The sequence below is a fragment of the Falco rusticolus genome, chromosome 8 (genome assembly GCF_015220075.1).
Source record: "Falco rusticolus isolate bFalRus1 chromosome 8, bFalRus1.pri, whole genome shotgun sequence".
Classification (NCBI taxonomy): Eukaryota; Metazoa; Chordata; class Aves; order Falconiformes; family Falconidae; genus Falco; species Falco rusticolus.
Window position 1 is genome coordinate 33,008,441 of NC_051194.1, and position 15,241 is coordinate 33,023,681.

The window sequence follows — 15,241 nt, forward strand, 5'->3', positions numbered from 1 at the left end:
GAGTGAGAAAAGTAGTCCATTAAATGAGCATTCTTTTTTTGCTAGGAGAAGAAAACAGTTTTCTGTTGAAATTATTGGTTATTTGTTTATTTAGAGGGCTGAAAAATAAAAATCTCAAATTAATAATGTTCTTGCACTGCACAAGAGAAACTATATTGTAGCTGCAGGACAGGCAGCAGTTTATGAAAGGAGACAGATTTGGAGGTTGGTTTAGGGAGGTAGTCTGGAAGAGTGTCCAATTTGTTGGTTGTTTTCTGTGTTGCTTGTGCCGAATCAACAGAAGACAGTTTACTATAGACTGTTACTTGCTTTTTTGTCTGCTTGAGTTGTCAAGATACAGAGTTTAAAGAGAGCCTTCCACTGGAGCAGGGGGTCAAAGCAGAGCCCATGTGTGCTGTCCTTTCAGAAGCCGGCAGCCCTGCCCTGGTTGCTCAGGTAAGTTGCCTCCTCGGCAGCATCCTTCCCCTTTCACATCAGGGCTGCTCGTCAGGTGCCTGACATCCCTGCTGCAGCGTCTGCTCTAGCTTTTGAATCTCAAAGGCAGTTGAATGCATACATGTACAAGTGGCTGGCAGAAATGAAATACGGTGATTTGGTGAGGGGTGTGTGTGTTCGTTCTCCGCAGTCTAGCCAGCTACATCGCTTTCGCCAGAGTCGGCAGCCGTGCACGTCATGCAAAAAGCATGGGATCCAGTTCCTCCTTCCGTTATTTGTACTTAGTTCTGGATGTTTGCTGGGTGTACAAGTAACTACTGTTTTTTCCACGTGGGAGTCCACTGGGGCAGCTCTACCCGTCTTACACAGGAGAGCCGAGGAATGGTCCTACGTGATGGTTGTTCGCTGCTGCCTGCTGGTAACAAAGCCACTTGGCTTTTGTCTGGCTAGCGGTTGCACCTTGCCAGCTTCTCAGCCAGAAATGTGGGTGCCTAGTCCCAAACCAAGTGTTGTGCTGATGTCTTCTGACACAGGTCAGTGCATTGGCAGTACCTTGATGCAGCTGCCTTTGTTCAGAGGAGGTGATGCCTTCTCAGCTGCGCAGCCTGAGGGGTAAGCTGGCCCAGCTATGGAAGTGCAAGCTGTGCCACTGAACACGTTCATTTTAGCTGTTATTTGCATACAATTTTTCTTTATTTTCCTCATGATCAGATGTGATCATTAGTGCCATTTCAGAGAGGCAGAAATAACAGAGCTTTCGTAACTGCTGTCAGATCAAAAACATTAGCCTGGCCTAAGTGAAACCCAGAGGATTCTATTATTTTATCAGTGTAATTTATTAAAAAAAAAGTTTCTGTCTTGTGATATGAATAATGACTGTTCAAAATGTGTAATTTTTATACTCTAAAAGCTCTTCAGGAGCAGCAGTTCCTTAATTGGTCTGTCTGAGTCACAAAGGTTGATAAAGCAGCGACTACGAGTGCTGGGAGTATGCTCAGGGTAATTGCAAGGTAATCTCGACCATGCAGAAATGTGTAAGAACAAAGCAGAGGATGTCATCAGAAGCTCAAAGGATGACTGACTGTTTTCTCTCAATTCCTGTGTTTTCTTCCATTTTTCTTGCCAGTTCCTGAAATGATCTTTGTTATATGGCTAATTATAGACAGATCAGAGCAACCTAAGAAAGTTACAGCTTAGAAGGACGGATAAGCAAGTGCAAGGATGCCAGTGTGCCGGTGTGATCTTTTCCTCCAAAACAGGACTTGGGAGGATTTTTCTTAAGATGGCATTTATTAGCTTAAAAGAAAGTATCAAATCAAAGTAAACAGGATGATCAGTCCCCCAGTCAAACACGTAGCTACAGTGGTGGATGTTAGAGCTACTTGGAAATGAGTTGTAAGGACAGCATGAGTCCCCACATCGGGCATGGAAATGGGCTTTGGCAGTGCTGGCTCTCTCAGAGTCGTTCCTGTTCCCTGGAAGTCCGTTTTAGGGAACTGAAGCAAGAATGTTGCTTGTGGTGGTGCTCAAGTACTGTACCGGTAACTGCTGTTATGCACTGAACAAAATCGGGTAAAGATGCATTTTAAAAGCAAAGTATTTTGCAGTTTACAACTGAGTGAACTCAAATAGAAAGAGGCTGGCACTTCGTTTGATACAGGAACAGAGTCCTGACGTGGAACAGCCTGTTTTACTGTCTATCTGGGCTTTGTCTGTAGGTCATTAAGTGATGCGATTAGCTAAATTGTGTAGTTTATTCACAGTCCATGCTCTGTGTGTACATGGAAATGGGCTTGTGTGTTGCTGCATTAGGAGAGATGGAAATGTCTGGCAACTGAAGAAGATGGTGATGAGGTATGTGATAATTAACACCCATTCTGCTAAGAATCCGTCTTTCCCACATTTCACTGGATGGCTCAGACCTATGGGTTTTCCAAAGTTGTATCTCTTGCTGACTGACCTCTGCGGTGCTACTTTCCTTGTTCCTGGAAGCCATGTTTATGCCTTTGTCACCTCTGGATTTCTCCTTTACCTCTTCTATCCCACACAAACTTTTGTCACCTCCTTCACTTAAATCCATCTCTAGACTCCATCCCCAGGAGCAGTTTCCACTGAGTGACGTGGTGCAGGCTATCAGAAATCTTAAATCGCATTTCAGGATGTCCAGTGCCTGGGTCTGCCAGGCTTTGGATGGTCCATCTGACGGTCCCGAGGACCTACCTGACTTAAGGGAAAGGATTCCTGCTGGTCTGTGGAACTCGCGGCATTTGTTTCTAGCCCTGAAAGCACCCAAGAATTGGACTTTGATAAAACAATTTTAACTTTTAGTTGCATTTTCTCCCCCTTTTTTTTTCCCCAGTAGAGCTAAGGTACTTGGCAGAAGGAGAGAGATTTTTTAATTAGGACTTCTAAAAACCTTTCTCAAATGGTTTGCAGTGGTTTTCCTCGAAGGTGGTGTAAGCCTTGGAGCGGTGTGGAGGAAGGCTTGTATGGACACGCTGGTGGCTGAGTCAGCAGTGAGTCACGCAGCCATCCCAAGTGTGCACTGGGGAAATTTGTACCATTCCACATTTGTTACGAGTAATCTAAGTGCCGCTTCTCTTGCATTTGGGTTACATCTTTATTTTCAATATTCTTTAAAGAGAGCAAACTGCTTTGCACGTGACTGGCACTTGGTGATTGCCCTTGGAGGAGTGGCAGTGTATGTCGGTCTGTGGTTCTGTGGGGTGTGGCAAGGACGGAAAAGCAGTGTGCTCCCGAGAAACACAGGCAGCCCCGCTGAAGGAATGCTGCTGGCTGGGTTCTCTTGCCGAGAGGGAAAATGTTAAAAATTGCTGTGACTTAAATAGGAGCAGATGGAGACCAACACTGGGCAGTCCTGAAAGTGTGTTTTAACAGCGGTGCTTGGTGATTTTACTGTGTTGGTGTGCCCCTTGAAAATACTTTTTGGTGGATTTCTGCGGTCATTACTTCCAGTGGGAAGGCAGGATCACTTAAAGGAGTGTTTGGTGGCAAAGGGGTAGTGGTGGCAACCACCCCAGGGAACTTGCTGAGCTCTTGCTCAGCCTGCAGAGGTGTCAGTAGGGGCCAGCAGGCCAGGCTCTGGGGCTGCGGGCAGGCCAAGCTCCGGGCTGCAAGCAGGCCAGGCTCCGGGCTGCAAGCAGGCCAAGCTCCGGGCTCCAAGCAGGCCAGGCTCCGGGCTGCAAGCAGGCCAAGCTCCGGGCTCCAAGCGGGCCAGGCTCTGGGGCTGCAAGCAGGCCAAGCTCCGGGCTGCAAGCAGGCCAGGCTCCGGGGCTGCGGGCAGGCCAAGCTCCGGGCTGCAGGCAGGCCAAGCTCCGGGCTGCAAGCAGGCCAGGCTCCGGGGCTGCAAGCAGGCCAAGCTCCGGGCTCCAAGCGGGCCAGGCTCCGGGGCTGCGGGCAGGCCAGGCTCCGGGGCTGCGGGCAGGCCAGGCTCCGGGGCTGCAGGCAGGCCAGGCTCCGGGCTGCAAGCAGGCCAGGCTCCGGGGCTGCAAGCGGGCCAGGCTCCGGGGCTGCAAGCGGGCCAGGCTCCGGGGCTGCAAGCGGGCCAGGCTCCGGGGCTGCAAGCGGGCCAGGCTCCGGGGCTGCAAGCAGGCCAAGCTCCGGGCTCCAAGCAGGCCAGGCTCCGGGGCTCTGGGCTCAGGCCTTGGCAGCGGGTGACCTTGCACCGGTTCTGCAGCAAAGTCATAGATACTTGTTCCAGATTTTACGCTGGCCCTGAAGGCGAGAGAATCTGGCTGAACCTGTTCCCTGGGAGTTGTAATGAGCGTAAAGAGCAGGGAGCCAGAGGACAGCTTCTGAAAGATTCTGGGAATGGGATATGTTTGAGAGATACCTGCTGATCTCCCCAGGCTTCATCCCCTATCTGTCTGCTTGGAGTTTTTGCCTTCCCCTCCTGCCACTCTCCCAAGTGCGGTGTTTGTCCGAGAGTAAAGGCTTGCGTACCCTTGGCCTCTGCAGGACACTGGAACATGGCGTGGGCTCGCTCGGGCACGGGTGCCCTGTGCGGATGCTTGTAGCACACTAGGGTGGCCCGGAGGCATGTTGGCTGCCTCGGTGCTGGGGCCGATGGAGGCCGCGCCTGTTGGGGCTCCGCGGGCGGCCGCCCGGCTCTGGATTTGGCCCCGTTTACACCGGGACTGCCCACGGCCCGTGCCCGGCGCCCTGCCGGCGCAGCGTGGCGGTGCTGGCGGACCGGGCAGGTTCTGGTACACGGGCGCGCCGTGCTGTGCCACCGACCCCCTGCCGGGCTGCGGGTCGGCGGACCCCGCTGCCCCCCGCCCCTGTGCCCCGCACACCCCAGCTGCCCGCACCCTTGCCCCGGGGGGGCTGCGGGCGGGGGTGGCAGCGCCGCCCGGGCACACGTGGCAGCCGCCCGGGCCGGCCCAGCACGGGAGGCGGCGCCGCGGGCGGGGGGGCGGCGGCCGGCGGGGAACTGGGGGGGCCCGGGCGGCGCCAGGTGAGTGCGGCGGGGGCGGCGGGGGTGCCCGCGCCCCCCACGACGGGGAGGGTGCCGAGCCTGGGCGGCGGGGGCGGCCCCGCGCTTTGCTTTTGCTTTGCTTTGCCCGCTGCTCCCTCCGGCTGGGGCGTTGCTGCAGCTCACTCGGGGGTGGGGGGTGGGGGGGGTCGAAAACGGGGAAAAGAAAGGCTAAAAAATATTAGGGGGGTGGCGGGAGCGAAAAAAGAAACAAACAAAAAGGCAACAGGAAAAAAGGTAAATACAAAGGCAAAAAGAAAAGTAAAAAAGAAAAAAAAAAAAAACCACCCAAGGCAATGCAAAGAAAGGAAAGCAAAAAAAAAAAAAAAAGCAGAAGACAAAAGAAAAGAAAAAAAAGAAATGAAAAAACGGAAGTAAAAAGATCAGAACAAAGTAAGTCAGTATAAAAGCAAAAAGGCAAAAAGGGAAAAGCAAAAATAAAGCAACCCCCCCAAAAAAAAGGAAAAGAGAAAAAAAAAAAAGGAAAGCAAAAAAGAAAAGAAAAGCAAAAGACAATGGAAAGGCAAAAAGGCAAAGAAAGAAAAGGGAATCAGAAAAAAAAAAGGAAAAAGAAAAAAAAGCAGAAAAAAGGAGAAAAAAGGCAAAAAAAAAAAAGTCGCAAAAGAAAAGGCAAAAAAAAAGTGGGGGGGGGGGGCGGGGAGAAAGGCAAAAGGCAGGGCGAGCCTTGGCGGCAGCGCTTTGCGGGAGGTCGGCGTAGCGCGGCCGGGTGGGCACCGAGGCTGCCCGAGCGCGCCGGGAAGTCACAGCCGGGGGGAGCCCGGGCCTGTCACGCCCGGCTCGGGAGTTACGCTGCGGAGACCCGTAAAACCAGAACGGGTCGGGTGTTTGTGCTGGCTCTGGCAGTAAAAGAATAACCTGGAATAACCAGGCGCTCTGATGCGTGGCATTACCTTCGTTGCACTGGTGGCTGCTTGATTTCCCTTTTAATTCCTGCCTTCCTCGGGGTCCCCTAAATTAGCTGTTTTTAAGAACTTGACCTAGAGAGGCGTTGAGGGGATTTATTAAAACTGAAGTGCTGTTGGCTGCTTGGTCCCTTGAGGGAGGGAGGCTTGGAAGTGCCTCCTCTGGCAGGGATGAGGCTTCGGAGGTCGCGGGACCACACGCAGTTGGGCTTGGGAAGGCGTTAACCTTCCCTCTTTAAACCCAGCCAGCTGGTGAGTAGCTCAGAGCAGCAACGCTTAGCTCAGAAATGGCTTTAATGTGACAATTAATAAAACATTATTGCTTTCAAAGGATGCGGAAGGCACGGAAATTTCATCTGTGGGAATCTGGTTTTGCAATTAAATCTAGAAGTGTCGCAGCAGAAGGAGACGAGCCTTTGTAATGTTTCTTTGAGGAGGTTTGCTAGTGCTCTTCTGCTCTCTCAAGCCCTAAATGGTATCGAAAGATTAAAGCAACTATTCTTCTTCGATTTATAGACTGGTTAGTGTCTTTGGCAGAAACTTTAGGAAAAGTAGTATCAATTAACTTTCGAGTTAGAGCCTCGCTTATATTAGAGGAAAATGGTGCCTGTTTGGGTTTTTTTTTGGCAGACTGGTGTATATAGCAGAAAAGCTTCTGCTGAGTTGGTGACCCAGGTAGATGATGCCGCCTGAAAACATCTCTGTGCTGTGCAGCGGTTCAGAAACTGTGCTGCACTGGTGGCGTGCTGCATGGGGCAACAGGAAGGCTCCTGGCCACAGAATTTGCCACTTTTCAGACCCTGAATTGCAAAAATAACACGTACATCGTGTGGATTGGGCTGTGGCGGTGCATGCGGCGGCTGCCCTGGCATGTTTGTTCAGCTCTCAATGCTGAGCTTTATACCCCCTCCTGTGTTTGCTTCGGTTGCCTCGTAGGGCCGAATGGATCCGCCGTTGAGGAGGGATGTAAACAATTGCAGAATTCAGTTATAAGATACTGGGCGGCTGGAAATGCCACAGAGGAGCAATAGCGGAGAGGCAATTTCCTGCAATGGAGGAGAAAGCTCTTACACCGAGGCGAGCGGGAGTGGGGCTGGGTGGAAAGGACATGGGAGCATAGGGCGGGAGAAGGGGTTTTAATGCTGAGAAGAAAAAAAAAGAAAGAGGAAGAAATTGTGAGGTGAGGGGTTTTAAATGTCCGGGAGGGTAATGTTTCCTGCAAGGTGAGCTCCAGGTCTGAAATCTGTGTGCAGAGCCCTTCTTTCTGGATTCTGCAAGTTTCGATTGATAATACGGGTTCATCGAACCTTCCCGTGGTTCCACACCAGGCACGCTGAACCAGCAGCTTCAGGTGCTCCAAAGCTGCTGCAAGGGGTCAGGACCATCTTGTCCTGGGGCTGCCTTGGTGGAGCGGGTGAGGAAAGCGGGGGGCTGCAGGGAGGCAGCCTCCCTGTTCTTCCTACATCCAGCTGAAGCGGCTGTGAAAGGCAGGAGTTCACTGAGTGAAATCTCTGGCAAGGAAAGATTGCATTGGGGAATCTTAGGAGAATATGGCTATTCAATTATAATCTTGTTTCACGTCGTGTATTTTCTTCCTTTTTTATTACTATGGCTATTTGCATAAAAACATGAGCTTTGCTTCTTTAGTGTTCATCTGCTCCTGCTGCTTTTGCCCGGCTTGAAGCCCCAATCTCCCTGTAACAGCAGCCATTTGTGATATTGTGAAGGGTTATTTGCTTCAAAAAAAGGGGAGGGAGAAGTGGGGAATCAGTGAACTCTTATGGCTCTGGTGCTGCTTAACCAGCCACACGGACAGGGCGAAGAACCCCCCCCCTGTGCTGGGCATTGTACCGCAGCTACAGGAGACCTGCTGCAGCTGAAACACCGTGCTGGAACAGCGGCAGCATCAGTTATTTATTACTGGGTATTTAAAAGGAGAATAATAAAGGCAGGATGGTAAAAGTGCTGAGTGACCAGCTCTTTCTGCGTCAGGTTCAGCTCTCGACGCAGAAATCCTGAGTGACCCAAAGTAGTTTCTGTATGCTTTCATCCCTGTGTGGTAGGAAAAGCACATTTCTGTTGGTTGTCTTGTCTCTGTGGCTTGCAAGCATGAGGAGTCAGAGATTCCTACACCGCCTGTGATAAATTTGGTTCCTGGTCTCAGGTAAGGTGTCCAACCATTGGTACAAGCCTTGTGTGATCACAGTTGGTTCTTGTGAGCATGTGAGCTCAAATGGCCAGGAACTGTCAGCCCTGGGAGAGCCAACGGTCCAGGCAAACCGCCCTCTCCACATCCGTGGAGCATGTCTTGCTCCCCTCTGGCTACAGCCCTCTGTCTTACCCAGGCATGGTATAGCTGTGCTGAGGAACGGCCAGAAAGGCTCTGTTGGCGGTTGGTGTGGGAGACTCAGGGTAAATGGCTGATGGCCATCACAAGACCATTTGGGGGAAGTTAAGACTTGGAGCCAGCTGGAAGGAGGTGTATAAAAGCAGCCCTCCACAATTAGAGGAGAACTTTGTATAAAAACTCCCCCAATAAGTAGAGGAACCAGCTATTTTGAGACAGGGAAATGCTTGTGCTAGCTTTCCCCTTCTGTGAAGTTGTGCTAAGTTATCCCTGAAATAAAGCCTGATGCTGCTTTCCTGGTACACACGTGGTGTTGAATTAAGCCTGACCCACTGCCAGAGTCTGCCTGTGGCAGGGACAAGCCCCAAGTCGGGGTGCTGCAGACAAGGTGACTGTACCCCCAGGGGTGGGTATGACCATGAAGAAGGTCCTGGGCATCGGTGCAGGGGATGTGGCTGAGAGCATCGGGAATGCAGACTGTGGGTCTGTGGTGTGGACACATTCAGCTGCTCCAGTTCCACCTCTGTGCCATACTGGGAGAGGGGCAGAGTGGGGTAATGAGGTCGCTTGTCAGGGGAGAGTTTACACTGGCAGGACTCTAGTCTGCAAAAGGTACAGCTGAAGGGGATGTGATCAAGGCTGTGGAGTGGTTTGTGGTGCTGGGAAGTAAATAGTTCATGTGCCCTATGTCACCGGAGCATGGGGGCATGCAAAGTGACATTACCAGGCACTGGATTTAGGACCAATGGAAGGCAATACATTTCTCAGACAGCACGCCGGGGAGCTAGTGCTGCAGGGTACTAAGGATGCCAGGGGTGTGGAGGGGTTCAGAAAAGGCCACCAAGGGCTGATGATAGAGCCTGTGCATGGGCAGGCCCTGGGAGGGTGCTGGGGGACTGCTGCGCTCTGCTTGCTGTGCTGTCACTCCATGGTTCTGCATCTGCTACGAGCCACTACCGGCTCGGTCTGGGCGATAGCCTTGTGCTTCTGCAGGCTAAGAAAGCAACAGTTGTGTCTTCTGTCTTTTCTGCTTTCACAGTAAAGTGCAGTAAAACCATGAATCTTACGCAGCGGAGGATCCAGCACTGCAGGAATGTGACCAAGAAGAACAGCTGACGTGCTCCGCTCGGCCTCGCCTGCTGTAGTGTTAAGCTGTGCATTGGGCAGGCGGAGGCAACGCGAAGGGGTGTGATGTCCAGCATGAACAGTGCCAGAAATGATGGCTACGTCCAAGAGCTATTCCATGAGGAAGCACAGCAGGTTTGTCGGAGAGCCATTTCCTTTCAAAGCCCAAGTTTCCATCTCTGAGGTCTCTGCACCTCCTCCTGGTCTGTCTCTGTGGCAGTTAAACAGGGCTGAGGGGACAAAACTGCCCTCCTTTTTGCTACCTAAACCTGAGGTGTATTATTTAGAAAGGAAGAGAGGGAGCTTGGTTTCCAGAGGGTGGGAGGGAGCAATAGAAGGGAGTTGCAATAGATAACTGCACTTGCCCTGAAGTTTCAGGTCTCCATTCCAGCAGCTCTGAAATTCACTGGTGCCCCGAGTAACAGGGTCCCATGTCTCCTCTAGAAAGGTAGTGTCCTGATCAGAGATCACTGTGTGTGATGGGAAGACCATCTTAACCTCCTCTGTCAGTCCCAGTTGGCCTGGCCTGGTTTTTCATCTCATCTAAGAGACTTCTCCAGTGCATTGTGAACCCTGTATGTCTTGGTGGGGTGCTTGGCAGGGACAGAAGGAGAAGCACAACGTATAGCTGCAAGCTCCATAAAGGACCCCTTGAATTGTGTTTTTGCTTCATGGAACATCATCAGCAGGGGGAATTCACTGTTGCTGCTTATCCTACAAGAATACCAATGGGGTATTACAGGGAACCCTCTCTTCCAGGGCCCAGGGATCCCAGCAGCTCTTCTGCCCCTTCATTTTAGAGACAACTTGCAACAAGATGGTGTCTTAGCAGCTGCTGGTGGCCATCCCACTGCTGGTGGCTGGCTGTTGCACCACTTCTGCAGCCTGCCTATAAAACATGAGAGGTAAAACGGAAAGCTTTGCTTTTCTCTAGGTATCTCAAACACAGACCAAGCCCTGGTGGAAGATCCAGCTGTTTGTGTGGGAGCCGGTGCTTTTTGGAACATGGGATGGCGTCTTCACCTCCTGCATGATCAACATTTTTGGAGTGGTTCTTTTCCTGAGGACAGGATGGCTCGTGGTGAGTGTGTGCTGACTTGGTTGAATGTCTAAACAGGCATTTTCCTCTTTACCTTGTATCTCTATCACCACCCAAGTGTTTTGGATTCTGTGCTGTTCATTGTAGGCATTGCTTCTGTCCTCTGGTATTTTGCAGCATTTCAAAAAGTTCCACTAAAACATAAGGCTGAAGTGGTCTTTTTAAGTCGATTCCTATTTCAGTTTTAGAAAAGAAAAAGAAGACGACAACAACCAACCTTGCCAATGAACAGGGACACCCTTGTGTTGTATCATTGAGACAAAATAACCACTTTTCAGGTGAAGCGTATTGCTGTAGTTACAGCTACTTTGCCATCTTCCCAACACCACAGAAACAGGTCTCCTCCAAACATGTCGGTGTTGGGGTCCTGATGCCTTGCATGGAGAATCCTCAGTCAGGTGAAATTGTCATTGCTGTCAGAGGGACTTCCACTTGTGGATCCAGAATAGTATCTCACTGAGGGTCAGAGCCTGGAAGAGCGCCTCTGCTCCCCTCCTGATGCAGAACATTGTATTGTCCCTTGAAAATTTCCCCTTAGAAGAAGGAAAGCTCCCCCAGGGCTGGGTGGGATCTGAGCTTCAGGCAGAGTTCGTGTCACAGGCACGATGGACACCTTCCAAAAGGAGCAGGAAGACGCTTGCACTTTGCATTGAAAACTGCTTTGCTGGAGGCTTTGAGGGGAGCTGCAGTTGTCATGGTGGAGAAGTCATGATGATTTTCCTGGCTCCCTTTGCCTACTGATCTTGTTTCCTCCACGTCTCCTTTGAAAGCAAGTGACTGCTGGAGCAAAGGCAAATATCAATAAAGCCAGTAAATAAAAGAAAAACTGAAACAGCTGGAAGCTAGCATAAAAGGGAAGGGTGGAGAAGTCGGGGTTGGCAGGGAGCTCTCCTGGCAGAGGACAGTCAGATGTCGAGCCATTTGCAGAGTCAGGCTTTTGCTATAAATTTCCAGAGCCAGGGCTGGTAAAGCTTTGCAGTTCCAGGGGACCCTAATCTTGCCGAAATGTTCAACAACTATTGTAATGCTTTGCTAACCCCTTCCAGCACGCATGCATAAATAAGCATCAGTGTTTAATGGGGGCTTTTTCTTCTCACTTTCTCTGCTTGCTATTGTTGCTGTGGGTCCAGCCTTCCTCCTTGGTCTTCGTGTTAACCCTTTCTTCTGTGGGAACCATTGAACTGCCCATTAGCTAGCTGCTGCCGTAGCCTGGTGCCACCAGCAGATTCTGGAAAAGCCCAGGGCTACGTGTGTGTTTTCGTATGTGTGCTCTTTTTTCTTTTCTTTTTTTTAACTGAAGCGTGTCAGATTTATTAACCCTTTTAACCTGAGGGTAAGCTGTTGAAGAAAAAGCACAATTGTCCTTTGAAAAAGGAGTATCAGGTTGTGGTGGGCTGTGGTGCTGACCCAGCCAGCGCTGTTTTTATAGCAAACCTTGGCTCTGTTCCCCACGGACCAGATAACACCCCTGTCAAAGGCAGCAGGATGCTGAACCAAAATAGGATTTTATGATAATAGCAACATCCTGGATATGTTTCTGTTTTTTCATAAAAAAGAGAAAAGAAAAAAAATATGATCTGGGACTTCAACCAACCCCAGAGCTGAGAAGCAGCCTTTTAGTGCTGGTGATAAACAAACCCTGTCAAGGCTAGCATGACCTCAGAAATGAGCATGGCTGGAGCGAGGTTGGGAAGGAGGGATGTGGACATGGCCTGTAATATGAGTCAAGGCAGGGGAAGGGAAGCCAGACGTTAACGAAGCGCTGGGCGCTGGGGATTTCTGATCCTACAGTTGGAATCGCTGAGTGCCAGGCTGAGCAATTTGTCAGCAGGGGAAGGTGGGCTGGAGCACGAGGGGAAACTTTTGTCCCTGGAAAATAAATTACAGCCATGCGTGAGAGGGCTGGAAGGTCCCTAGCTCAGAAGAGGTGCTTAAATGCTTTTGGAGGTACCAACACCTTCTCTTTCTGAAAATCAGACCTCAATGGCAAACTGAACCCCCAGACCCAGGGATTACGCTGGCCCTTAAAGCTGCCAGCAGGGACCTGCAGCTGCGTTTGTTCAGAGGCTTTTGCTCATCACCCCAGAGTGAGAGGGTGGTGGGTGCAGCAGCTCCTCCCAGGGCCCTCCCTTCACTCCAAGCAGGAAGGGGTTTTGTTTTTTTCAGGGTTGCTGAATCCTCTGCACAAAACTCCCCAAGGCAGAGCAAAAGGCACCTGCCGCTCGGCGTTACCTCTGCAGATAAGGGCCAGTGGGTGCTGGTTTATGAGTGATATTTATCTTACACCCTGTGCTGCCTTTGAGTTTTTGTTCTTTGGTATTTCGTTGTTTGGGAGGATCAGTGCTTTTAAAGGTAAATGTTCTGAAAAATTAAAATGCGAGATCGGTGCTGTTAAGAAATCAACTGTTGTAGATCCCAGAGGTTCAGTTTTGAAATTACTTTTTGTTATGAAAGTGTTGGGTTTTTTTTAAGCATGTAATTCTAAAACATGCAAATAGGCGGCGATCCCTGGCCTGTGGCAGCTGAATCATTGTTTGACGTTGTTCTTTTTGAACTAGAGAGCGAAGTCAGTGATTCATGCAGAAGCCCGGTGACGGAGCTCAACCTGCTCATGCAAAGGTCTGTCCAGCCCCAGGACAAGGTAGGGGTGCTAATAGGAACTGTAAATTTGGCAGTCAGTTACATTAATTAGATAAGTAGGGGTAGGTGTGTGTTTTTCTTTTAATCTGTAGCGACTCCAGATTTATAGATCATTAGTGACTAGAAGCGCATAGGTCCTTTTTCTGTCTCAACAGAATTGGTGTGAGCTGATCTTTTTTATTTATTTATTTTTTTTTCATTCCAGGGAAACACTGGCATTGTAATGGGCATGTTTCTGGTATCCTTTGTCATCCTGGTTGCCCTGGTGACAGTCTTGTCTGGAATTGGAGTGTGTGAGAAGTGCAGCATTGGAAGTGGAGGAGTCTACTCCATGATTTCTACTGTCCTTGGAGGTCAAGTAGGGGGGACCATTGGCCTCCTTTATATTTTTGGCCAGGTAATTAAAAAAAAAAAAGTTATTGAAAGAAAACTTAAAAACTTTACAATGCAGGAAATAATCCTGTGCTTTCCTGCTGCAGGAAGTAAATTTGAGTAATGCTCCACTATGCTGGACACTGGGAGCATTCAGCCCTGCTCTGCTCCCCGAGAGCAAGCCCATGCGTGGCGATACGCCGCCCAGCACGGGTCAGGGCGGTGGAGGACCTGGATGTCTGAACAAGTGAACCATGCAGGACATGCCCTCCCATCCCAAATTACCCACATTGCCAGGACATGCCCTTGCTGGCGAGAGACTGCAATTAAACCGAAGCGGGAGAGGCCAGGGTGGCCACCTAAAGCATGGCGAGCAGCTGTGGGGCGGCAGGTTGGCCTTGGCATGCTCCCCGTGCCCTTAGGGACCGGGCAAGCCTTGGCTGCTTCTCTGCGGGAGCCAGGAGAAGGGGAGCTGGTGTGGGAGGAGAGCTGGGCAGCGTAAGGGCCGCAGCTGATTGACTTGCTGAGATCCACAGTTCTGGGTTTTCTGAAAGGCCCCAAGGACCTGTCATGGTGGTAGAGCGCCGATGTACACAAGCAGTAAACATAAAGAATGGAAAGTAATCTCTTAAACCTGCAGTAACTTAACCCCCTCCCCCCATAAAGATGTTATGAACAGTAAAAATGTGGTGAGCAGAGAAACATTTTTATTGAGGTTTGTTTTTAACTGACTGGCTTACAGCAATCTTTGAAAACCCTTAACAACCCCCAAACCAAAAATAATCCCCTCTTCTTCTTTCACTCCAGATTAAAAGCAAGTGCCCATAAAATACAAACTGAACACAGTTACAAGCCAAGATATGGAAATGGGCCACACATGAGAATCCTTCCTGTCATATTTTCCACTCTTGCTCTCCGAGCGGACCCCGTCTGGGAAAGCAATCAGGTTGCAGCCTGTCCTGAGGGTTGTAAAAGCCAGGCTGCGGCAGCCCCGGCCCCTGCCCAGGCATCCCGTGCGCACGGGGGGCCGCGGGGTGGGAGCTGGCAGCTCACTTAGGAATGCTTTGCCTGCTCCCAAAAGCCAATGCCTTTCCCTTCTCTTTGGCTCTGCTTTTTGCCCAACGTGCTTTGCACCAGCTGCAGGCGGCTCCTCCACTCCGAGGCGCTGACAGAGCACTGTAACCTCCATTGCGAGGTGAGTCCGGCCAGAAATGGGGTTATTCCCCGTTTCCTGGTCTGACTGGGGCAAGTGGGGAATGACTGGCCTCGTGCTGCTGGTGCCCTGGGAGGTGAGAGGTGGCTCAGTGCCCTGGGGCTGCTGCAGAGATGGGCTCCTGCTTCATCAGCCAAGGTGAGATGAGACCCAGCTGGGCTTTGCTGTCCTCCTGGGATGCTCCAGAGAAGGGACTTAATCAGATTACCCTAAATGATGCAGCATGCTTCTACTAGGTCCTCCAGGGACCAATGTGTGTTTGGTCACCGCAGCTCTAATCATGAAGCTGGGTTTTGCTGCTTTTCTCTGCAGTCTCCTTTCCTGGAGTAGTTTGCAGTCAGACCTGTCTGTGCAAGAAGAGGTTTTCCAGGGTCCAGCCCTAAAATCCCCAAAGCAAAGATCGTGGCAGCGCTTGTCTGGGTGTTGAAAATCAATTATGGTCTTTGCCCAGTCCCTCGTAAGGGACTGGTTTCTGCAAATTTCAGCCTAGAACTCAGTTCTGATTTCAAGACAGCTGGCTCATGAGAAACCAGCCCCCATCACCACGCCACTGGGGCCCTGGCTGTGGCTGTGCGTGGGGCAGCGGGGTGTT

The 15,241-nt window shown here is 50.7% G+C and overlaps 1 protein-coding gene across 1 annotated transcript in view; it reads left to right on the plus strand.

The window, feature by feature from the left end:
* Positions 1–4,882: 4,882 nt before the first annotated feature.
* The window catches only part of SLC12A8 (solute carrier family 12 member 8), a 54,863-nt gene continuing 44,504 nt past the window's right edge, over positions 4,883–15,241 (plus strand). Inside the window, exons 1-4 of the mRNA XM_037398596.1 lie at positions 4,883–4,912; positions 9,240–9,460; positions 10,260–10,406; positions 13,270–13,461. Of these exons, the coding sequence (XP_037254493.1) occupies positions 9,392–9,460; positions 10,260–10,406; positions 13,270–13,461 (408 nt within the window). The 5' untranslated portion in view covers positions 4,883–4,912; positions 9,240–9,391. The remainder of the gene's footprint in view (positions 4,913–9,239; positions 9,461–10,259; positions 10,407–13,269; positions 13,462–15,241) is intronic.